The sequence below is a fragment of the Heterocephalus glaber genome, unplaced genomic scaffold (assembly GCF_053883595.1).
Source record: "Heterocephalus glaber isolate CG9 unplaced genomic scaffold, H.glaber_assembly_v1.0 deba00000943, whole genome shotgun sequence".
In the NCBI taxonomy this organism is placed as follows: domain Eukaryota; kingdom Metazoa; phylum Chordata; class Mammalia; order Rodentia; family Bathyergidae; genus Heterocephalus; species Heterocephalus glaber.
In genome coordinates this window covers 1,800,472-1,825,236 of record NW_028258175.1, presented here as the reverse complement: position 1 = coordinate 1,825,236, position 24,765 = coordinate 1,800,472, and the positions used below count along the sequence as shown (strand labels likewise).

Genomic DNA, 24,765 nt, shown 5'->3' with positions numbered 1-24,765 from the left:
CATATATTTTTTATTAGTATGTTTGCCAAAAACTCACTACTTAAAAAAAATTAATGTCTCCTTTAGAAAATAAGGAATAAAAGATAAATTTTATAAATAACTGTGAGCCCCAAATCTCTCCTGGTGAGCAAATGCAGTGGATGTTTACACTCAGAAGAGACAGCTCCTGCGAACTTTTTGTTTTTTTGTACCGGGGATTGAACTCGGGACCTTGCGCTTGCAAGTCCTGAGAACTTTGTGTGAAATTTGTGAAATTCCTCATAGCCTAATAGTCACAAAAGCAAGATGTAGAATTGAGACTGGATGGATGGTTGGCCTTTCAATGTGCTAGAGACCAGAGAATGTAAGTGCAATGGGGGGAAAAAAAAGTGCACTAATATTTGGGCTGAAATAGTTTCAGTGTTGAAGTTTGAGAATCTCTATTACATAGAAAAGTACCGATAGCCTATTATATGCCAGGCACTGTGCTAGATACTGAGAATACCTAGAACAAAAATCCTTGACTTGCAAGTTTATCAAATACTCAACAAACAAGTACACAATTGTAGGTTTTTATAGGGGTTACATAAAAATTACAAGGAATTCGCTTTCAATAGACACTATTCTAACTAAATGTTTGCATGTCCACGTCCTTAATTTCCTTGTAAGATTGTGTAAAAGTGTAATTCTGGGTCTAAAGATGTGCTTACTTACAATTTACTTCCAATTTTTATAAAATAGACTTTTTTTCACTTTATTAGCACGTTTGTAATTCATTCAGTTTACAATTATCTTGGGGAGTGGTTACATGTACATAAAATAGGCTTTATTTAGAGCAGTTTTAGGTTTTTGGCAAAGTTGAGCTGAAAGTACATAGGTCTCAAATACCCCTGGGGGGGGGGCCTCTTCCCCTTATCAACAAGCAACTGCTTTTAAATCCATTTCTCCTTTGCTCTATCAGAATTCAGTGAGGCACAGGAAGTAACAACTACACTTCCCAGCAGGCAGCGCAACACGGCAACGCGCGCATGCGTAAAGACGTCCGCCACGCTAGCCCAAGCTTATAAAAGGGGAAAAAAATTGTGTGGTTCTCGGCGGGCCGCGAATCTTCGAACGGAAGTGGATTGCCATTCGCGGACTGAGAAAGCGTTCGAGGACGCGGCTGCTCCCGCCGTCTCAACTGCCAGCGAGACGCGCTTCTTTCACCTGGGATTCTGTGGGTGAGGCTGGGCCGTGGCTTGGGACGTCGGGAGAAACGGGAACGGAGGGCTGCTACCTTCCCTCCAGGCCCACGTTCCGCCTTAGCTGGAGGCGTCGGTTGGCTCCGCGCGCATGCGCACGCGCCTTGGGCGGCCCGGGGAGGGGCTCGGGAGGCCTGGGCCGTCCTACTGGGGGAGTGCGCTTGCGCCCTTCGACCCGGGCGGGACGTTCAGCTGGTGCTGGAAGACCTGCAGTCAGGATGAGCCCGGATCGCCGCTTTTTACTGCCTGCACAGGGATTAACACCTTCTAAAAGAAAAGAAAGCCGACGTGGCGGCGCACGCCTGTAATCGCAGCCATAGGGAGACTGAGGCAGGAGGATTGCGAGTTTTAAGTCGGCCTAGGCAACTCGGCAGTTTAGCAAGAGCCTGTCCAAAAAAAGAGCGGGGGGTCGTTTTCTGAGTTCAGTCTCCAGTACCGCCAAAAATAAAACAAAAGTAGAAGTGCCCATCTTAAGAACCTCGGCCGGGGATTTAGCTCAGTGGCACCGCACCTATCTCGCAAGCGCAAGGTCCTGAGTTCGATCCCCGATAGCGGGGGGAAAAAAATTCATCAAAGAACAGAACAACAGCATTCACCCTCTAGCCACCCCCAGTTACTTCTCATTTGTCTGCTCCCGTTTGCAGCCGAAGTCTTCAGTGTGTACCCATTAGAGCTTTTCCCATAACGAGTCTTCAGCCCACTCCGGGTCGGCCTCGGTCCCCACTTCCCCCGCTGAAACAGCTCTGCTGAAGCTGCTAATGATGTTTGGGTCGCCAAGTTAAGTGTTCAGTTCTTGTCCCGCAGCAAGATTTGATGCAGCTCTCGAAATGCCTGCCTATGGCTTGCTGACTGTCCTCTTCCTTTGCCTCTGGCTTCTCGCAATGAGTCTTGCTCCTTTTCTTGATTTTTAATAGCTGTACTACCCGAAGGCTTAACCCTAGGGGGCTTCTTTGTCTCTATTCAATCCCTAGGCATTACCCATTTTATACTGTAAATATAAATACCATTCATTGTGCTGCTAACTCAGATTTCTATCTTCTACCTTGAACTCTAGATTCATAAAGTTCAGCCCTGACGTAACACCTCTTAGGTGTCTACTTGGCATTTTGATTGGGTTTATCACGGAAATTTTGAGTTTTATCCTTCACACACCATGCCTTCTCATATCTTCCTATTCTTCCAGTATCTCAGGCCACAAACCTTGAGGTATTCATGATGTGTTTTGCTCTCTTTCCCTTCTCCACCAACCTGTTAGCAACCTACTTATCCTTGAGGTTCTGAAGTCCTGCTTCTGGATGTCTGAGTGTTGTCTTTGACACTCCCCAAGTTCTTTCTGCTTGAGAATTTGTTTCAGTTTTTTGACATTCTCTGTCATTATTCAGATTTATTTATCCTTTGTCTCCTGTCATGCTTATTGCACCTAAGAATAAGAATATGGAACAGTAATCGTTTGTCGCTTGCAACAACCCTGCACAGTGTGTTAACCACTAAATGCTGGAGGTGATTGTCACAAAATGGTATTTGTACGTCTAGATACAGAAAAGGTACAGTAAAAATAATAAGTGATACTTATGGGACCACCATTATATATCTGCCTGTTGTTGACGAATGTCATTATGCCGTGGTTCTATTTAATGCCTGCTTTCCTTTCTGAACTGTTTCCTAAGAGGCAGAACCTGTTTATCTCATTGATTGCTGTATATCCCTCATGCCTGCCACGGAGTAGATGTTTAGTAAGTGTGATTGAATGAATAAATCTATAAAGGGGGAAGTATCTCTTCTGCATCTGTGGGAAATAGTCTCAGAGTATTTTGATAGAGACCAACTTTTTTTTTGGTGCTGGAAACTGAACCCAGGGTCTTTGCACTGAGCCTTTTTATTTTTCATTTTGCCCAGGCTGAACTCGAACTTGTGCCCCTCTTGCCTCAGCTCCCCAGAATGCTAGGATTACAGGACTGCGCCACCACACCTGGCTCCATGTATCTTTAGAAGAGGTGCAGTTGGACCCACAGTAGCCACTAACGGAGCTCTCTTCTGCTCCCTCTCCCATCAAGCACCTCACACATTACCATGGCCCTGGTGTCTGCTGACTCCCGCATCGCAGAACTCCTCACGGAGCTCCATCAGCTGATCAAACAAACCCAGGTAAAATGCCACAGGCCTCACTCCTAGAGAGGAGCAAGGGCTGGATGCTGAGCCAGAGGCCTGCGCTCACAGAGACGGACCTGCAGGAACCGAGGTGATAGACAAAGGGCGAGAGAGGGGTGAGAAACAATGTGGAAAAAAGGACTGAGATGCATAATGGATGTTGGGCAATGGGAAGAAAGTGTCCAAATGGGAAGGGGAACAAGGGGTGGGGGGAAGGAAGGGTCAAGGAAAAAAGTGAATATAGAAGGAAAAATGGAAACAAAGCTTTTGTGCATGGGGGGAGGGGCTTGGGGGATGGGATAAAATAAAATTTACATTAAAAAAGAAGGGCAAAGGGAGGGGAATTTTAAGTATGACTACCATTCCTGTTATGTGCAGAATATCAGAATTCATTTTGTGTAGTATTTTGAAAGATAGTCCACATACCACACAATGCATCTATGTAAAGTATACAGTTCAGTGGCTTTTAGTATACTGTACTTCCCCCAAAACAAGACCTAGCTGGAAAAGAACCCCTACCATGATTTTCAGGATGCTCATAATATATGCCCTACCCCAAAATAAGCCCCAGTTCAGATCGTCAGCCAAATGGACGCATTTAATATGTCCATTGCAACACACAGACATATTGAATTATAAAATAATAATGTTAATACATAATTGAATGTAAATAAATAATATTATTGACATTCATACTTAAAATAAGTGGTAATATAAATTACAGTTAAGCATTTGTAAATATCCAAGTGGGCGCCATAGGATGAGAGGTAAACGCCTGTGTGAACAGATGAACTCGAGACTCATTGCCGAGTGACCAGTCACAGTACAGATACAACGCATGAATAACGTGCACACTTGATAAGGAGCAGACGTGGTTGTGTCTCCTATAAATCTTCATAATTCAGTACATTGTGTGTTGTAACAAGCAGGCCACAGGGACAGGAAGTGCTTGTTTAAGGACAGCTCTCTGGCTGGGCATGAGAGTTTGGGGCCAGTGGACCCATAGGAAATGGAGTCACAAGAAATTCAGGCTGATGGTGTGCAGGATTTGCCTGCACAAGCCTTTCCAACCCTACACTAAGCTTCACAAAATACAGGCTTTTCCTGGTCCACTCAGAAGTAGTTTTATCACTTCAAGTGAAATAGAGATATTTTACAAACAACAACAAAAAAGAAAAGAGAGATTAGAAGAATAATTACCATATTTTATTTTAGAGGGCATTGGCCCCTAACATTTCTTCACTGTGATTCACAAGTTCCTCAGAAGCCCCTAAATCCAGTGAAACTTAACAAAACCTCCAAATTTCTCACCAAAGGTTTCCAACCAAAAATATTACTGATAACCTTTGTTATGAGTTGAGTTAATGAAAGTAGCCAATATTTATGAGACATACTAAATGTAAGACGTCTGCTAAGCATGTAATATAAAGAAGTGCCTGAGTGTTGCTGCTTCCCTGGGGAGCCTAGGAAACTACTGCATGAAAAATTAAACAGTAAAAGTCACATTTTTAATCCATGAAAAAAAAAGGTTCAGGCTGGAATTCCGGGTTTGGAGAGTTATGACTGTATTTAAATAAACGTAGGGCTGGGGATTTAGCTCAGTGGTTTCACCGCCTGCTGCGCAAGCGCAAGGACCCGAGTTCGATCCCCAGTACCAAATAAATAAATAAATGTATGTATGTATGTAGATTTTTTTGTACCTGAATAAATGTAAATTATTATACATGAAAAAATAAGACAGCCCCTGAAAATAAGCCCTATTGTGTCTTTTGTAACAAAAATTAATATCAGACCTGGTCTTATTTTCGGGGAAATACGGTATTCACAGATCTGTGAAAGCATTATCACAATCAATTTCAGAACATTTTGTCACCTGACAGACATGTCCCACACCCATTAGCAGCCACTGCTGTTTTCTCTTACTCCATAAACAAAGACACTCTCGAGCAAAGAGCTGGTCAGAGACCAAACATTTATTTATTTATTTATTTTTGGTTTTTTGAGACATGTAGAAGGCTGGTATTGATTCACTATGTAGATCAGGCTGGCTTTGAACTCATGAAACTGCTTTGCAGGTGTGGTGGTACACACCTGTAATCCCAGCGCTTGGGAGGCTGAGGTAGGAGGATTGCTACAAGTTTGAGGCCAGCCTAGGCTACATAGCGAGACTGAGTCTCAAGAAACCAAAATAAATAAATCAATGAAACTACCAATTCACCCTCCAGAGCACCATCTAGCACATGTGACCAGAGCGCCCAGGTCTGCTGAGTTAATCCTGTGGTGCAGGTGGCTCATGCCTATAATCCCACCGCTCTGGCAGCTAAATGGAGAGGGTGGTGAGTTCAGAGCAGCTTGGACTATGTAAGAAATTCCAGGCCAGCCTGTTCTACAGAGTAAGACTTTGTCTTGAAAGAAAGAAAGCTATCCTATAAAGTCATTACATAGATTTTCATATTTTTCTGATTTGAGTAGTTTCCTTCACCTCTACCACTATTTGTATCTTAGGATAAATTTTTATAGAACTTTTAGCATACAGATTTTTTTTTTCCTGTACCAGGGATCGAACTCAGGACCTTGCGCTGGCCAGGCAGGCATGGTGCCACTGAGCTACATCCCGGGCTGCATAGAAATTACTGATGGGTAGCTAAATCCTGTCCTTCCTCAGGCCAGATGTTTCCCATCAGTATTGTGTTCTGAGCAGGATTACATTTGCTCATAAGTGTCAGCATTATTCATATGCCTTAAGGTAGTTAGTTGGATCTTACTAATAGTACCGGTATGCAGTGTCAAACTGAAGTATGGTCATGGTCAAATTCAATATCTGAACACAACAGATCAGAAAGAATTGCATAGTATTTGTTATGCCTATCTAACAAAATAAGCCCTTGCCTGTATATCATATATGACTTGGACAAGCATTATGCATTTTATAATTGGCTATGATTCACTTATTTCTGGCCTCCAGCTCTGTTGGGGGCAAAGCCAGCGGTCCCATCTCAGTTCATAGGATTCTACCAAGTTAGATTTCCACAAATTATGTAGCAGGGCTCACCCCCCTCCTATGGGGAGGACATAGGTGTTATTTAGAGTAATTCTTAGCCCTGCTCACTGTACTTCAGGATATTTCTTATTTTAATTTATTATTGGTTCAAGAACAGTGAAATTATACTGTAAATTACAAGTGTCCCTGGAGGTCTTCAGTGGGTTTGAGGTCCACAAGATTTGTATAGTGTGCCCTGTTATGGGAGGTATTGCCCCATGGCTGCTCTGGCCACTCTCCGTTCAGCAGCCAGGAGGCTCTGTGGGGCCAGAGTTCAGCGCTTTCCCAGCAAGGGATGCATGTTTTGCACCAGTTGCTCCATGCTAGGGTTAGATGAGTGGTAGTGACATCTAGAGGATACCACAGGATACTACAGCCTTCCTGGCTCTGTGTGGGGCCGTACCCCCAGGGAATTGGACCTACCAGGTATCATCTAGTAAATTTAGCAGAAACCTATTTTTTTTTTCTTTTGAAACAGGGTCTGGCTTTATAGATCAAGCTGCCCTTGAACTCACCAGGCTGGCCTTGAAACTCATTGTGATTTTCCTGCCTCAGCCTCCCAAGTGCTGTTATTATAGGCGTGTGATACCACACCTGGCCAGAAACCCTTCTTTCCCTGTTCTCTAAAATGGCTTTTCATTCACAGATATGGGGGTGAGAAGTCATGTGTAGCACACTGGTGTGTTGGACATGCCCCTGCTCTGGGACCTTTTTTCTTTTTTTGGTTGTTTTTTTTTTTTGAGGTCCTGTCTTTTTTTTTTTTTTTTTTTGTACCAGGGATTGAACTCTGGTCTTTGTGCTTGTGAGACAGGCACCAGAACTACTGAGCTAAATCCCTGGCCCTGTTTTGTTTTGGTTTTGTTTTTGTTTTTAGACAGGCTCTTGCTATGTAGTCCAGGGTGGCCTTGAATTCACTATGTAGCTCAGGCTGGCCTCAAACTTATGGTGATCCTCCTGCCTCAGCCCTCCAGTACTGGAATTACAGGTGTGCACCACCTGCCGGCCTCACTAGGAACCTTTCTAAGCAGTTGCTGGTCCGTGTGTGTAGTTGTACACTGGTTAGTTGGTAGCAGTTCTGCACCACAGTCTCATGGCCTAGCAACGGGTGTTTCCCAGAAATTCCTCCCTAAGTGATATCTTTGTAGTAGATGTAACCTGGAAAATAGGAGGATTCTGGCACACACATTGCTAAGTGAAATTCAGAACCCAGGCTGGAGGGTTGCATACTGTATGATTCATCCCAACCGTATGACATTTGGGAAAAGACAGAACTAAAGAGAATAAAAAGAGATCAGCTGTTGCTCGTGCCTTGGGAATGATGGGATAAGAGGGTAAATATGTGGAGCACAGAGAATTTTTTAGGGAGGTAGAACTATGGTGAAAGATACTGTAATGGTAGGTATATTAAACACATGGGACTGTACAATACAAAGGGAGCCTTAATATCAACTCTTGACTTTAGTAACAGTATGTAAGTTTTGTTGCATTGGTTTTAACAAGGGGTCCACACTAATATAAGGTGTGAGTAATCAGGGAAAGTACACGGAGGAGAGAAGGTAATGGGGATTTTCTGTATTCTCTGGTCAATTTTTATCTAAACTTCAAGTGGTTCTAAAAATAGTTTATTAAATAGAATTTAAAGGACTAAAAAGATGCAGGTACATCATTAGCATTCCATTCAGCTGTCAGCAGGTAGAACTAGGCATGGGGTCGTGTGCCTGTTACCTCAGCACTTGGAAGGCTGAGGCAGCAGAATCGCAAGTGAGTTCCACCTGGGCAGCTTAGCCCTCGCTCAAAATAAAAAGTGTTGGGGATGTAGCTCATTGTGAAGGTCCTGGGTTCAGTTCTCAGTACCATGAAACAAAACAAAACATACAAGCAGAATAAAGTCTAGTGTATCATCATCCCAGCTAACCAGCCTCCGAGGGAGGCCGCTCCACTTTGCCGGCCTCCATTTGTCCTTGTCCACTTCCAGGAGCAGCAGAGGTGTGGGGGCATTCCACCACCTGGTGAACCTGAACAAAGGGACACTATCATTCTCTTGCTCTGTTCTCTCTTAGGTTTTAATATGACACTGGACTTCTCTCAGTCCATCATGACCTGCTTGCTCATTTTTTTTTACCTTGGATATTTGTCCTTCGGCCATTTTTAATGATTTTACTCAACTTCTCCCCCTTTTGAGACACTGCTGGTCTGGAGTGCTGGCAGCAGTACCCTCTATCCAGAGCCCCACCCCAGGTCCATTCTTACTCGTGGGCTTAGGTTCCGCAGGTATGGGCCTGGGTTGTCTCTCCCACCAGGCCATGTGCTTTGTGCACTCTATCTGCTTCCCCAAGGCAATTAGCACAGAGGTATGTGTTAATGTCTGGACTCTCGATTCGGTTCTGTTGATCTATAATTTAGTTCCTCACCATCTTGATTACTGTAGCTTTGTAACAAATGTTGAGCCCGAAAAATATGAGTCTTTAACCTCACCTTTCTCTTGGAAGATTGGGCCAATGTGGGTCTCTGCACTTCCATCCACTGTAGGGTGAGCCTGTCAGCTCTGCAATGAAGTCAGCTGGAATTTTATGGGGACTCCATTAAATCTGTAGAGCGATTTGTCTTCTTTTGATGAAGGGTTGTCAAAAGGCATGAGTTAATGATTTAACTTCAATGGCTTCTTTTGCTTCAGTCAGGGAAAGAAAGTATCTTGGACTTGTCCTGAATTTGGGTTTGTGGGAGGGCTGCAGAGTACTGTGCAGGACAAAGGTCCGCCTCATGTTCCCTTGGCCTCATCCTCACAGGAGGAGCGTTCACGGAGCGAGCACAATTTAGTGAACATCCAGAAGACCCACGAGCGGATGCAGACAGAGAACAAAAGTGAGCAGTCGGGCTCAGAGAGGAGGAGGGTGGGGCGGGAGCGGCTGGGCCCAGGAGCGTGGCTGTTAGTTTGTGTCTGCATCTCCATGGCGCGCTGCCCCTCACTTCAGAGGGCAGTGATCCCTTGGGCTGTGACCTGAAGTGGTCCGGGAGATGGGGCGGACTCAGCACTGAAGACCCTCCGCTTCCCTCTGCTCTGGGGGCTGCGCACACGGACGCCCCCCCAGATTCCCTTCGGTACCCTTCATCCCACGGTAGTCACCGCGGGGCCAGTGCTTTCCTCTGACTGGCGTCAGTTGTCTGTTTCTCTCACGCGCGCCGACAGACAGCTTCTCTTGCTGTGATTTGGAAAGCCAGAAAGTGCACTCCCAGGTGTGGTGAGGGTACTGTACCCTATGGAAATGGGAGCTGCTGAGCCGGAACGCCCCACAGGCCTGGCCTCGGAGGGCCCTAGAAGCATCCGTGTTGCTCATGGCTCCTTGCTCTGTTTACAGTTTCTCCTTATTTCCGGACAAAGCTGCGCGGCCTGTACACAACTGCCAAGGCTGATGCAGAGGCCGAGTGCAAGTGAGTACCGTGCCTGCCCCGCACCCTTCCTTGCCTGCGTGCCCAGCCTGCCTGTCCTCCTGGGGAGGAGAGGCCTCCTGCGTGACCTGGGTGGTCACTTCAGCTGAGACTCAGTTGCCTCATCCTCAAAATAGGGATAATAACACCCTACAGCGTTGTGAACATAAATGGGGTAGTTCCTAGAAAGACCAGATGCCAGCTCTCTGCAGACTCTTCTGACCGTCCCTTTCGGTAAGGAATACACACTCAACTTCGGGTTCACTGTGCTCCTCCCACCACTCCCAGTACCTTTCATATTCACCTGGCTTGGTCCTCACAGTGCTCGTGAGGCACCTGGCAGTATTGCTGCTGTTGTATAGACAGTGAAACAGAGGTGTGAAGGATTACATAATCCACCCAAAGCCACCCATCTAGTAAATAGAGAAACCTGGTTTGTTTTTTTTTCCTTCTTGGGGATACTGAGGATTGAACTCAGGACCTTCACACTGAGCTACATACTCAGCCTTTTAAAAATTTTTATTTTTGAGACAGAGTCTTGCTAAGGCACCCAGGCTGGACTTGAACTTGAGATCCTCCTGCCTCAGCCTCCAAGAGTGCTGGGGTTATAGATGTATGCTGCCACACCTGGCTGGGAAGCCTGATTTTTAAGCCCAAAATTGATACTCTTAATACCCTGCTGGATGACATAACAATGGCTTCCACAGCACAGATTTGTTTTACATGAAATGTCACAGAATTAGAGCAAGAGTTTCAGTTATATAGAGTCTATTTTATAGTTTTATTTACTTTTTTTTTTTTGGTACTGGGAATCGAACTTGGGTCCTTGTGCTTGTGAGGCAGGCAGCGGAACCCCTGACTTAAATCCCTGGCCCTATTTATTTACTTTTTAATATAGGTTCCACACAAGAAGTTAATTTCCTGACTCTCCTGTAACTCACAACCTGCAGTTAATTTTTTTGTTTGTTTGTTTGGTATGGGGGATTGAACTTGGGACCTTGCGCTTTTGAGGCCGGTGACAGCCTGCAGTTTAAATAATTGCTCTGTGGGCCAGGGATTCAGCTCAGTGGTTTTGCCACCTGCTGCGAAAGTGCAAGGACCCAAGTTCGATCCCCGGTACCAGAATAAATAAATAATTGCTTTGTAGCTGGGCATGGTGGTGCCCACCTGTAATCCCAGCACTTGGGAGGCTGAGGCAGGAGGATCGCTGTGAGTTCAAGGCCAGCCTGGACCACATAGCAAGACCCTGTCTCAAACAAACAAATAATTGCTTTACACATTCAGGGCCCTGTGGAGTACCAGCCGTGGGACAGAGTAGCACTCTTAAGCACTACTGATGGCCCCAGCACACTTCCCCCCTCCTGTGTGGTGCTCCCATCCTCTGTCCTGGCTTCATGGCCCTCGGTTTTCTTTGCCTTCAGCAGCCATTCTGCAGGCCTTTGCTGTGCTCAACTGAGTCTAGTCCATCCATTAGCGACAGAGCTTTCTTCCAGGGTACAGTCCAGAGAGGAGACACCCTAAAGCACAGTTGCAGGACAGTTGCAGAGATGAAGGGTCTGGGATGGCCTTGGGGAGGAGGAGACTTGTGCTGGTCCGTGAGTTAGGATCAGTAGGCAGATGAGAGAGCTCTGGCAGCGGGACGGAGTACTGAGGCCCTGGCAGGAACTCCAGAACATGTGCATTTGGAGGAGCACCACCAGCCCTACGAGGCTGGGGAAGGAAGAGGGTGTGATTTGAGGGCCTTTTATGCTGTGGGTCTTACCCTGAGGCCATTAGGGGCCAATGCAGACTTAAAGTGGGAAAGAAAAATAATAGGCTGGATAGGGCTCAAGGCCAATTTCTGAGCTCAGATTAGGGGCCAGTGGGCAGGCGACATTTAAGATTCCCCGCTTTTGAACTCAGACAGGGGGTCTGGTGGGGTAGATAGACTGCAGGGAAGAGACACAATGAATTCTGCCTCGAGTTGCTGCCTTGAAACAGCTTCCTCTGGACTGCCCAGCTTCGCCTCCCCTCCTGTACAGAGTCAGGCCCTTCCCCTTGCCTGTGCTGGGGTGGCTGGTGTAAAGTTAGGGTGACTTCTGCTTTATCGTGTGCACACGTGTGTGTGTGCACGTTGCTGCAAATCCAGCCCACAGCCTCATGGGTGCTAGGCAAGCACTCTACACTGAGCTTACAGCCCCAGACCTTCGTTGGAGTGAAAAGCAAGCTTTTCCTTCCCAGCCTGACTGTCAGCAGAGCGAAAAGACTGGAAGAAGACTGGCTCAGGCAGTCTCTGGCGGTGACTTGCTCAGAGTTAGACACTTGTAAATCTGGTTGGTAAATGCAGAGCTCACCTCGCAGTCCTGCCACAGTTTTACTTTTTGAGACTCACACCTTCCCACGTCTGTTCCCTACACATTGAGCCAGGCCTTCTCAGTCAGTACTGTGTGCGAGAGAGCACAGACAAGGCAGGGGAGATGCCAGCTCCGCCGCTGTGAGGTTTCCTCCCAGGTGGGGAGATCCCATGCCCTGTGTGCTGATCAGGATGAAGATCTGATGCTCTAACAAGCTTTATAAAAACAGTGCTTCTTAAAAACAGAGACAGTCTTATACAAGTGTAGTGTAATTCTCAGAATCAGGGCATTCACTCATAAAAGTGAGCGAGGTGTGGAGACACATGCCTGAAACCTCAGCACTTGGGAGGCTGAGGCAGAAGGAGTGAGTCTCACTGGGAGATTTCGTGATGTAACAAGATTCTGTCTCAGTAAAAAATAAAAATGGCACAGGGTATAGCTCCACGTGAAGACACTGGGTTCAGTCTCCACGATTGAAAACACGAAAAACTTAGAGACTTTACTTATTTCCTAATTGCCTGCTAATGCCCTTCAGAAAACAAAGGGACAGGCTGTGCACTGCTGCAGGTCACCGCTGCATCAAGGTCCTGTCTGTGGTCTTCCTCAGTCTGGAAGAGTTCCCAGTCTGCTTTGGCCTTCCGTGACTTGATATTTTGAAGGTTATAGGTCAGTTGTTTTCAGGATGTTTTGCCACGTGGGTGTGCCTGACATTTCCTCACTGCTAGATTCAGGCTTTACACTTTGGGCACAGCAGCGTGTGTGGAGCTGTCCCTGGTGTGCATCCAAAATGCTCTTTGTCCCAGTAGAGAAAGTGGTCTCTCCTGGCTTTCTCCAGTGTTGGCTTATTGCTGCTTTCCATTGTGTAAGCAGTATTTTGTTTTTTAATTCCCAGCACTGGGGATTGAATCTAGGGCCTTTGCACTGAGGTATGCCCCTACTTTTTCTTTTTCTTTTTCTTCTTGAGACAGGATTTCACTAAGTTGCCTGGGTTGGGTTTGAATTTGTGATCCTCTTGCCACCACCACCTTCTGGAGTGCTGGGATTACAGGTGTGTGCCATCAAGTTCAGTTTATAATCAAAATATATCTTGTAGGGAGATGCTTTGTGACTATGTAAATGTCCTGTTTCACATTAAGTCTATTTTAGCGTCCATTTACAATTCCTGCCTGAAACAATTGAAAAAAGTGTTTTTAAGTTCCCTAGGAGATTCTGGTGTCTGCTATGGGCCAGACTCACTCCTCTGAGACAGCATGAGCGCAGTCTGGACAAGCTGCATGAAAATTGTTCTTGGGCCAGGTGCAGTGGTACACACCTGTCATCTCTGCACTGGGGAGGCTGGGGCAGGAGGGAGAGCTCAGGCCAGCCTGGCCTACGCAGGGAGACCGTCTCAAAACAACCACAAAAACTATGCTCTCTGAAAAGCCTCAGCAGCAAGAACCAGCCTTTTCAGGGTTCCCTTTGGCCTCCTGGTCCACTCGTTCTGGGGTGCCTGATTGCTTGGCTGTTCGCTGCCGGCTTGGGGTGCCCGGTCCTTCCCTGGGTCTCGGCCTTGGCCTGGCAGGCTCCACAGGAGTCACGCCCTCTGGATGGCTGCAAGCTCACGTTCTGGATGAAGGCCTTTCTGTCACCAGGGCTCTGCTCTTATTGCTGCTCTGGGGATTAAGGCCAGGCCCTGATGCATTCTTGGCAAGTGCTCTTCCAGCCCTTTTTCATTTTTAGGTTGTTTGTTTTGGTCCAGGGGATCAAACTCAACCACCTTGTGCTTTCGAGGCAGGCAGAGGCAGGCACGGTGGCACTGAGCTAAATCCCAGGCCCCTTTCATTTTTAGTTTTGAAATGTCTCTCCATAAAATGTCCCCCCCCCAAAAATATTTAAATAAAATTTGTTAAAGGACACATTGCCACTAATCCCCCTCATAATACTCAGAATATCCCCCCCCCTTTTTGTTTTCTTTGAGACAGGGTCTCATTATATAGTTCAGATAGGTCTTAAACTTACTCTGTAGCCCAGGCTGGCCTTGAACTTGCAGTGATCCTCCTGCCTTAGCCTCCCAAGTGCTGGCGTTACAGACATGCACCACCACGCCCAGCCTGTTCCCCTCACTTCAAACACTTACCCATCATTCTTGGTAACATGTCTTCTCCTGGAACAGTTTTTTTTTTTAATTTACTATTAACTATATTTTTTTATCACACCCTGTATATTACCTAGGCTGGCTTTGAACTTTCCTTCCTTGCACCTCAGGCTCCCAAGAAGCTGGGGTAAGAGGCGAGCACCCCATATCCATCCCATGGGGACACTGAATAAAGCTTTGCTGGAGGAATGGACTGAGCTTTGCCATGGGAGGCAGTGGAGGTCCTGCTGCTGGTTGTGCTGAGTTGTCTGGGGAGGTGCCCCAGGATCTGGTATGAAGAAGCCTGCCTCCAGCAAAGCTTAGTGACAATGGCTGTGGGTTACTTGGGTCCCGGAACCCCGTATGCTGACTCGAACTGTTCCCGGGGCTGTGTCCATGCCAGGGTCTGTGTGCCTGCCATCTTGCAGGGATGAGTTCCCTGCCCTGTGCTTCTCTGAGCCAGGACCGTTGCCCAGGCTCCCAGGGTTTTCCTTTCACCTGTCCCGCCCAGAGCAGGCCTGGATGGTCACCTCTGACCTCACCTCCAAGAATGGTTAGGGCTGCCGAGCTGCAGCAGCATTTCTTCCAAGAATTTTTTTTTTCTTTTTCTTTTTTTTTTTTGGTACTGGGGATCGAACTCGGGTCCTTAAGCTTTTGAGGCAGGCGGCGGAACCACTGAGCTAAATCCCCGGCCCTGCAGCAGCATTTCTGCAAGACCAGGCATGCTCTGGCCAGAGGAGCGCTACCTGCCCCTCCTACCTCTCTAGGGTCCTGCTTTCTCTTAGGGTTTTTGGCCTGCTACTTCCTACTGTATTGCAGTTCATGCTTTTAGGATTGAAAAACGGAGCTGGGGTGTACCTCAGTGGTAGTTGCCTTGCCTAGCATGCATGAAACCTTGGGTTCAATCTCTAGTGCCACAAAACCTATAGCCATGAAAAGATAAAATATATATACACAGTGCTGCCAAAGGACGCATCATATCTGAGATGTGCATCCTTAGGCAATTTTATCCCTGTGCAAACGTCCCTGAGCATTTACACAAACTTAGATACTATAGGGCAGTGATGGCAAACCTTTTAGAGCTCTCAGTGATAACAAACAGCCAGCTGCAGCTCACGTGCCATAGGTTCTCCACCACTGCTATAGGGCATCATTCGGTGTGTGGCCTGCTGATGCAGTGAAGAGATGCTGTAAACAGGAGAGATGTGGTGTGTTTACAGGAAACCTAACCAGCAAAAGAATGGTAGTAGGGCTGGGGATTTAGCTCAGTAGTACCTCGCCAGCCTCAAGCACAAGGTCCTGAGTTCAATCCCTGGTACAAAAAAAAAAAATTATGGTAGTAAATACCAAACTCAGTAACAGTCACTTACTGTTGTTATCCAGTACACTCTACTGTATATAGCTGTATGCCCTGTACATTTTATAAGACTGGCAGTAGGTTTGTTTATACCAGCACTGCCTCAGACATGTACATTGCACAACATTAAAATGGCTATAAACCCCTAGACAATAAGAGTGTATGAGCTGCATCCTAATCTCATGGGCCACCACTGTATATGCAGCCCACATCATCTTTCCCGTCTTTGTGCAGTGAATAACTATACTTAGGGTCAGTAGCTTCCAGCTGTCGGGTTGGTCTCAGGACCCTTGCCAGCCATCAGCAGAAAAGGAAGCCCATGCCGTCTGCTTCACCCAATCTTTTCTGTCCCCTCCCCACCCTCAGCATCCTCAGGAAGGCCCTGGATAAGATCGCCGAGATCAAGTCTCTCTTGGAAGAGAGGAGGATTGGTGAGTGGGAGAGGGTGTGTAGGTGTTTCCTTAGTAGGCAAGTGAGGGCTTCAAGGGCAGCGGGCATGCTCCTAGAGGGGCCCTGTGATGTCTTCGGGCAGTCACCTCACATCTCACAGGCAGGGATTCCTTAGTTCACCTCCAAGACAGTGGGAATCCACCCCAGCCCTCATGTTTCTCTTAGTACTGTGACCCAGGCTGGTTCTGTCCCTCCTTCTGGTCACGTCCTTACACGTTTCTTGGTGTAGTAATAATGAGGGAATTTACTAAAGCCCCTGTGTGGAGCCCTGCATGCTCCAGCCAGCAGGAGTTTCCTCAGTGTGCTGACTTCAGAGCCCTTCAGTCGCCCTTGCTTTGACTTTCTTGCCTCTTGTGACAGTGGCTGACTGCCCCCGCATCAGCACTGTTTTGCCACTGTCATTGCCATTTGGGGTTTGTTTTTGTGGATAGGTGTGTTGTGCTGTGCCTGAGAGGCTGAGGGATAACACTGGATCCTTGGTTTCACAACTTGTGGTTGAATCTCAACATGTATTTGTAGAAAGATTCGGATAACTGTGTGGCTGCATGAAACCCTAAGTGACACAGCACGCTTACATGACTACCACCTAGATCAAGAAACAGAATGTGAGCCAGGTACAGAGGTTCAGACCTGTGGTCCCAGCTACTGAGAGGCTGAGACAGGAGGAACACAAGTTCTGGGCTAGCCTGGACAGCATTGTGAGACTCAGTATCAAAATAAAAATTTAAGGGGGGCTGGGGATTTAGCTCAGTGGCACCGTGCCTGCCTTGCAAGCACAAGGTCCTGAGTTCGATCCCCGGTACCAAAAATAAATAAGTAAAAATAAAAATTTAAAAGGCTTGAGGTACAGCTCAGGAGTAGTGTGCTTGCCTGGTGTATGTGATGCTCTGAGTTCATTCCCCAGAACTGGAAGGAAAAGCAGAGCTCAGTCATCACCCCAGAAGCCCCACTGGGGCACCTTTTCATTTCTTTGCCCCAGGGTGTCCACCGTTCTTTGTCTCACCAGCCTGGCAGTTCAGCTTGCCAGTCCCCAACCCTGGACATCTGGTGGAAGGGCAGGGACGGTCTGCCCAGAGTGGGGGCTCCCCACCGAGCTCTGCGGCTCTTGAGGGTGTTGGGTGGGCCTGGCACGCCTGGCGCCTCAGGGGCTCACTCCTCCCCACAGCGGCCAAGATCGCAGGCCTGTACAATGACTCGGAGCCCCCTCGGAAGACCATGCGGAGAGGGGTGCTCATGACGCTGCTGCAGCAGTCGGCCATGACCCTGCCCCTGTGGATTGGGAAGCCTGGTGACAAGTGAGGCAGGGCTGGCGAGGGAGGGGCCGGGGTGGAGGGGCCACACTGACACGCCTCCTACTCCCAGGCCCCCACCTCTCTGTGGGGCCATTCCAGCGTCAGGGGACTACGTGGCCAAACCTGGGGACAAGGTTGCTGCACGGGTGAAGGCCGTGGATGGGGACGAGCAGTGGATCCTGGCTGAGGTGGTCAGTTACAGCCACGCCACCAACAAGTGAGTGGGCACCTCCCTACCCCACTGCCCGCATGCCGTCCTCGCTACACATTCATCTGCCACTTTTCCGCCTGTCTGCAAACAGGACAACCTGCCCACAGTGTGCCCTGTGGTGGTAGCATGTGATATACCCCGATCCCTGCCCAGTTCCTTCCCCATGTCCTCCTTCCTCCCTGCCTGGGCCTGTGAGCCTAATGGCATCCACGGCTTTCCTTCTGTCACCACAGGTATGAAGTAGATGACATCGATGAAGAAGGCAAAGAGTGAGTGTCCCTGTGGGGGTAGGGCTCTGGAAGGTGTCTCCCCAGCCGTGGGCTGACACAGTCCCCCCCAGGAGACACACCCTCAGCCGCCGGCGGATCATCCCGCTGCCCCAGTGGAAGGCCAACCCTGAGACAGACCCAGAGGCCTTGTTTCAGAAGGAGCAGCTTGTGCTGGCCCTGTATCCACAGACCACCTGCTTCTACCGGGCCCTGATCCACACGCCCCCGCAGCGGGTAAGATAGCTTCGAGCAGAGGCCTTGCAGGACCTCCTGGGCCTAGACAGGTCATGGTGATGTCTTCCTGTGTCCCTCTCTGCTTCTCTTCCTTCAGTGCCAGGAGTTCCCCCTCTACCCCGTATCTGTGTCTGTCCTGGGAGCCTTAGCTAGCCGTGACTGGGAGGCCTGCTGTGCCTCCTGTCACACTTCATTTTGGCAGCCTGAGGTGGATGCATGTCTCTAGAGCTCCAGCTTCCTGCTTTTCTGACATTACCTGGGTCCTGTGTTACCAGGTGCAGCCTGGAGCTGGTTTCTGTGTCCTTCCAGGGGGCTGGTCTTCTGGCTTGTCCTTGATCCCGTTAACAAAGGGCTCCTGAACACAGCAGACCCCTGCCGTTGTGGCCCGAGTCTGGCTAGGGGAGTCCCCTTCTTGCTCTTTATCCCTTGCCCTTCACCCACGAGCATTCCGCATTCCGAGCCTCCTGACCCTGGAGTGGAAGGTAAGGACAGGATAAGCTAGGAGCAAGTAGCCGATGGCTCCTCTGCTAGCCTAGGGCTTGGGAGCTGGGTGAGCCTAGCCTGGGAGGGTCTGAGCAGCCCGTCCTCCCTCCTGCAGCCCCAGGATGACTACTCCGTCCTGTTTGAAGACACCTCCTATGCGGATGGCTACTCCCCTCCTCTCAACGTGGCCCAGAGGTACGTTGTGGCTTGTAAGGAGCCGAAGAAAAAGTGAAGAAGGCTGGCAGACACAGTCGACTGCTGCCGTAAATCCTCCTGGGAGAAGGCAACAGGATTTTCTGTGAGCAAATAAATACTGGTCCCTCTCCCTCATGTCTCCTGGGCCTCACTCCCCACATCTCCCCACCGAAGCGGCAGGTGGTGGAGTAGAGGCCACTGTGGGAGAGGCCGTGTCTGGGCCCAGGGGGACTGGCTGTCAGCTCAGGTTTTCTCTGCTTGCAACACAGGCCTGCGTGGGCACATTGAACTTTATTCCTGAGGTCAGGGTCAGGCTGCTGGACACCCCCCTTGCATGGAGAGGCCTCCAGCAGGGGAGAGCCTGGTCACAGGGATGGGGCCGTGGCTCTTCTTGTTCTTCACCCAGGTCTCTACACAAACACAAGTTTTCTTAACCCAGATGTTTTAATGTGTTCAAGTAAAACCTTTCCAGACTGTGGAGGCCAGAGACAGAAAGTAGCAGTGGGCTGAGTTGGTACACTAAGGGTCAGGTCTCCAGCAGGTCTGCCCAGTATCTGTTGAGACAAGAAGGCTGATCAAAGGCAGCTTAGGGATGGCGAGGAAAGTGAGGGAGCCAAGCCCATCTCACTTCTAATTCAGAGTCCTGGTCTTTCTCATCGGCACCATTAGGCACAGCCAGATCAGATCTTCCCAGGGCACTGAGCTCTTCCAGCTGCTAGGGTGCGTTTGGGTGGAGATGATGGAGCCAGGCATCCCAAGCTCCCTGTGGCCATGGCCCAGGGTGCATGACAAAGACGCAGCTGCTCTGGTGTGCAGTGAAAACTCCTCCGAACTCCAGCCAGACAACTCTTGTCTTGTGCACAGCCTGTCTCCCATTAAATGTTCAGTGGGCCCTGGTTCTCCCCCCCGCCAAGTGCTAGGCTTCGCGCCAGACGCACAGCGAGGTCACCCATCACTGCAGCTGCGCGGTGCATGGGGCCTGAGCACACACTTCCACGGAGCCTTCTTGCTTCTGGCCCTGCCTTCACTGTTTGTCAGTGCTGCAGAGCCAGCAGCTCAGCAGAGGCTTGGCCCCTTCCACAGTGCTGCAGCACAAGGCCTCCACCACTCGGTTCATGAGCCTGAGGAAACCCACTGTCCGTGTTGGGCTTACCTGAGTAGTTCTTTGGATTGTTGGCTTGCTCTCAATTCAGAGGCAGATGTTTATTCTCCAGAAAATTTATGAAACATGTGGCACCCAACATAGGGCCCAACATCCAAAGACAACTCAGGGAAGAGTACCTTGTGGAGAAACCCCAGTGCGGACCTCTTCTAGATGGGATGGGGTGGTGTACCTCCTGAGTGAGTGTGGTCCACCGTGTTGGTACATGGATGCCCCCCAAATTCCTGATGGCTCAGAGCAACTTCTGCAGTCCCCGAGGTCAGCCTCAGGGTACAGGAGAGCTGAGGCTGCTGCGGTTGGCCCTCCACGGCTGGTCCGGGTAGGGTGCTGAGGCTCAGCCCAGGGGAGATCTTGGGATGGACAGCTCTCTCCACCTGGGAAGGGTAATGACTAGGGCGGATATCTCCAAGCCACCCTGTGAGTATGGAGAGACTTGAAAGATTGGGGGGAAATACTGACATTTGTTGCTGAGCAACATGATTTCAAGGCAAGAGAGCTTTGTCAGATCAGAGCAGCCGTGATGGGGCTCCTCCTCATGGAGCAGCAGAGGCTGAGCCCCGAGATCAAGCCTGTGGCCGGCAAGTACAGCAGGAAGAGAACTGGGATCTTGTACAGGTGCTGGTGTTGGGGGTAATGCCCAAAACATCTCAAGGCGTGGAATTGGGAACCCAGTCCCCGAAGGGTGAGAGGGCCTGGCATAGTCCTAAAGTTCTGGGACTCCTATGGTTGAGAAAGACACACATGATGTCTGTAAAGGACATTGAAAAGATTTGGTAGCAGCCTATGCCAGTGAAAATAAAGTAACTACAGGCATTCTTAGGCCTCAAGGGGTACTGGCATGTCTTCATAGCACACTTTGCTCAAGTTGCTTGGCCTCTGTATCACTAGATGAAAAGAGGGACCATATGGGATTGAAACAAGGGCTCAAGAGGCTTTTGAGCAAGCTAAGACATTTGTGGGGCATGCTGGTTATGTACCCCAGTGTCCCGGTGTCCACTTGCTGTGGAGGATACGGGGGGTCCCAAGGGTTACAGCTTGTTGCTGTGGCAGAACCAACATGGACAGACTCCAGTAGGGTTCTGGTCCCAATATGGAACGGGCAGGAGCCAGGGCACTGAATAGTAGTTGCTGGCCATATAGAAAGCCGATCACCACATGGGCTGCAGTGACAGTAAAAACAGCGTGTTCAATAAAGGGCTGGATTGAAGGCCTTTTGGCCAAATCTATTTCTGGGGTGGGACAAAATGAGACTCCACGAAAGTGGCATGCGTACTTTAGTGGTATGGAGTCCTATCTGTGAGGCCTGTGGTGACAAGTACGATGCAGACGGTGCTGGAATGGATACTGCCCATCCCCGAAGATGCTTGGTGCACTGTGACTCTAGGCAGGCACAAAGCGGGAATATGCGGCAGGACAGATACCCTCTGGCGCACACAGTCAGTGGGCTGCGTTAAGAGCAGCACGGATGCTGGTGAACATGAGAAGGAGCCACTAAATATCTGCACGGATAGCTGGGAGGTCTGTGATGGCACGAAGGGAAAGGAGCACCACTGGCAGGTGATGGTGGAGACTGGAAGAGGACAGATGAGTCAGAGCCACTAGCAGTCTTTCATGTGGCTGTGCACAACCTAAGGCCCCCAGTAAGCAAGAGGCTAATGGTCTCAGAGCTCCAAGCTGTTTGTCCCCGACACCTGAAGAAATGACTTGGATGAATGAGACTCGGCACCAGAGGCCACCATGGACTGGAGGACAGCAGAAGCTACAGGCATGCCCAGACAGTATTCGGGCATTTTACATGCTGCCTGGCTGCGAAGCCAGCTGTGTTCTACGGCCTCAAAGGATGGACACATTAGGTAGATGCAGAAGCCAGTATCCCAGGTAGAGACGGCAGGAGGATTATGTCAGCTTGTGCCTGTGAGTCACTCACCTGTGTGCATACTGCACAGGGCTTGTGCAGGCCTTGCCCTAAACCCAGCCCCTGGGGAAGCCACCACTGAGGGTTTAGCTCTGCTGTGTGTGGGTGCCCAGGGCACTGACAGTGACAAGGGCACTCATTTCCCCAGCACTCATGTGCAGAGTTGGTCTGAGGACCATCAAGTACCATGATACCTTCACCTGCATTACAGTCCCACAGGGGCTGGCTTGAGTAAAAAGAAAAACAGGTAGTTGAACAAAAGTGAAAAGGGTTAAAGGGAGTCACCCTGTGGTGGGGGGGGAATTCTCCCAGAAGCCGTAAAGTTGCTGAATGGAAATCCCAGTGCCAGGGTGGCTGCCTGTCTATGGATTGTTGGGTCCTGTGGTCTCCCACAGCACAGAGGCTATTGACACCACTGTTGGCTGCACACCAGAACTGGACAGTCTACTACTGAAGACATGCGTTGGCTGCAGGGCCTGGAGAGGTCAAGCTGGGACTGCACCAGGACCTCCCTCTCTAGCGTTCATAGTGCCAGAGGGAAGTCTGCGTGCTGCCGGGGAGAAATGTCACCAACAGTCCTGCTTGGCTGTAGGCCTCGTGTGTCACACTGCCAGCATGCTGGCAGGATATCCCTGCAGGTGCAGCAGAGGCCTGACTCCTTTGTGAGCAAACAACACATTTCCCATTGACCATGAGCGTCCTCCAAGGGAAGAAACCCGTATTCAATACTGCAAGCCAGGACAAAAATCCATGGTTGAAGTTGGAGAACCCTATGGGGAAGCCATGGCTCATGTTAAGTGGATGTGATGTTTGAATACCTCCCCAAAAAATGTCTGCACACCTGCCATTCCTGGCCACAGCCAAGAGGAAGCTCCTCTTACCGTGGGCAGTGTCCAGGGCGACCTGGGTATGTGGCTAAGCTCTGCTCTCCAGTCACGTGGGCATGGCCTGGCATATGTTGCCCTTGTCCTCCAGAACTGGAGTGACTTAGGGAACACACATCCCAGTAGTCCTGGTCCTGAGAGAAGCCTTAACAGCTGAGAAAAACATGTACACAAATCCTGAACCATGCAGTGTTGTGGGACGCGGTGACCCAAATGGTACTTAAACATGTACACGTGTACACTTACGCCCCCTTCTGTCTTAAAAGGAGTAATAAACTGGTCCTTCTCTCTGTGAACATAAAGGATGGTTGCCCCTGAACACTGTGTGTGTGCCATACAGATGGGAAATACAAAATGGGCTGAGGAACAGAGTGCTCCTACTGCTGTGGGGCATATTAAGCCCTCCAGACACAGGGCTGGTGGCGGTCTTACTTGGGCCGTACTGGCCTTGTGACTGGACTGGCAAGTACACTGGGTGACGCTGTCTGCCAGGCCACGTTAATCACCTCGCCCACTAGTTCCAGACTTCCAGCACTGAGGGCCCACTCTCACCAGGGAGTGGCACAGTGCAACATCCCATCACCCTTTCTGTCCCTCAGGCAGAGGTACTAGACAAGAGTTCATGTACAGGCTGTTGCCAGTTTTACTGCCGAACTTCAAAATTATACACGAGGGTACCTTCTGTTCAAACAGGGAAAGGCACTGATGCAAACAGAATTGCAAAACCCAGTGGCTTTGGGCATGCTGACTGAGCCCAGAGAGGCACCTGCGCCCTCCTGGCCTGATCTGTGCTTAACTGCAGATAATAAGGCCAACACAACTGATAATATAAACACCAAAAGGTGATGCCTTCACATACAGGCTAGACTCTGCCTGGTTATTGGAGACGTGTTCTCTTCATGAGTGGTTTTTGTTTGTTTTGGGGATACCAGGGATCAAACTCATGACCTTGCACTTGTAAGGCAGACGCAGTACCACTGAGCTACATCCCCAGCCTGAGACCCGGTCTCTTGACTGTTTGTGTCATTCTCGGAGTAAGCACTTACTGCTGCAGCCCATAGCATCTTGTGGCCCAGTGCTCAGCACTTGGTCAGAGGTAGGCTCAAGGGACATCACAGAAGAGGCATGAAAAGATTCTAAGAACAGAAGGAAGGAGTGGAGTGTGGTGAGAGTATTTCTCCAAACCCTAACTGAAGTAACTCCATCTTGTGGTGCATGCCCCATGCACCCATAGCTCTCTCCCGACCACCAGGTGCTGAGGCTCTGTGAGGTCGTGTGTGTGCCAGACTGCAGTGTGATGTGGTCACACGTCCTTGTGGCTGAAGAGGCCTCGCTGAGCCTGGTGGAATCTCCTCAGAAGGATGGGCTGGGCACAGAGTACACATAACCTTTCCCAAGGACCTTCCTTGCTTTTAATCCTGCTTTTGCTGCTTTAGTGCTCTACAGAACCAGTAGCCTAACACAGAGTTGCCTTTTTGGCGACCATCCACCGCTCTTTTAAGTCCTGAACAGTGTATTACTTGCTAAGCCTGACTTGTCTAAGTTGTTCTTTGGTCTGTAGGTACCTTGAGCTTGGAGGCATATAGTTCTTTTAAGTCTCTCTAAACATTTACCTCACACCAGGCCTGGACTGAACCACTGCCACTTCCAGAGCTAGGTCAGGTTGGAGGAAGAGGGACCAGACTCACTGTGACTGTTAATTCTGATATGTCAACTTCATTGGATTAAGAAAGACCTAGCAGACTAGTAAAGCATGCCCCTAGGTGTGCCTGGGTGGGTTGTGGAGCTGGGACCTTGTTTGTTACATAGGGTACTCAGTGGTTTCTCTCTGGGGCTTTTCTCCTGCTCTGCTTCATGGCCCCATGAGCTAAGTAGCTTTGCTCCATCACACCCTCCTCCCATGAGTTTTCTGCCTTAGAATCAGCAAACCATGGACTAAATCTGAAACCATGCACTAAGCTAAACCTTTCCTTCTTAAAGTAGTGGGTTTTGGATATTTTGTCTTAGTGATAAGAAAGCTGCATAATACTCAC

The 24,765-nt window shown here is 49.1% G+C and overlaps 1 protein-coding gene across 5 annotated transcripts; it reads left to right on the top strand.

Annotated features, from left to right (window-relative positions):
- The first annotated feature begins 1,002 nt into the window (after window positions 1-1,002).
- On the top strand, window positions 1,003-18,901 carry Sgf29 (SAGA complex associated factor 29). 5 transcript variants are annotated; one of them, XM_087209011.1, is made up of 11 exons: window positions 1,212-2,953; window positions 3,117-3,365; window positions 9,195-9,270; window positions 9,765-9,837; window positions 9,972-10,068; window positions 16,004-16,068; window positions 17,253-17,382; window positions 17,450-17,596; window positions 17,824-17,859; window positions 17,931-18,093; window positions 18,692-18,901. In XM_087209011.1, exons 4-11 carry the CDS (start codon window positions 9,819-9,821, stop codon window positions 18,806-18,808), a joined length of 774 nt encoding a protein of 257 aa, XP_087065137.1. In that variant the 5' UTR covers window positions 1,212-2,953; window positions 3,117-3,365; window positions 9,195-9,270; window positions 9,765-9,818; the 3' UTR covers window positions 18,809-18,901. The 5 variants fall into 5 exon arrangements, with proteins under 5 accessions (XP_021093070.1, XP_004856124.1, XP_012931880.1 ...); XM_021237411.2 differs by lacking the exons at window positions 1,212-2,953; window positions 9,972-10,068 and adding an exon at window positions 1,003-1,199 and having other exon boundaries at window positions 3,275-3,365; window positions 17,905-18,093; XM_004856067.4 differs by lacking the exons at window positions 1,212-2,953; window positions 9,972-10,068 and adding an exon at window positions 1,004-1,199 and having other exon boundaries at window positions 3,275-3,365.
- Window positions 18,902-24,765: the final 5,864 nt, after the last annotated feature.

What these genes read in the sequence shown, in the direction of transcription:
- Sgf29 (XM_004856067.4), top strand. Translation starts at nt 3,291, where the DNA reads ATGGCCCTGGTGTCTGCTGACTCCCGCATCGCAGAACTCCTCACGGAG. An exon ending in ATTGGGAAGCCTGGTGACAA is followed by an intron (nt 17,383 to 17,449) that starts GTGAGGCAGGGC and finishes TCCTACTCCCAG; the next exon opens with GCCCCCACCTCTCTGTGGGG. An exon ending in TACAGCCACGCCACCAACAA is followed by an intron (nt 17,597 to 17,823) that starts GTGAGTGGGCAC and finishes CTGTCACCACAG; the next exon opens with GTATGAAGTAGATGACATCG.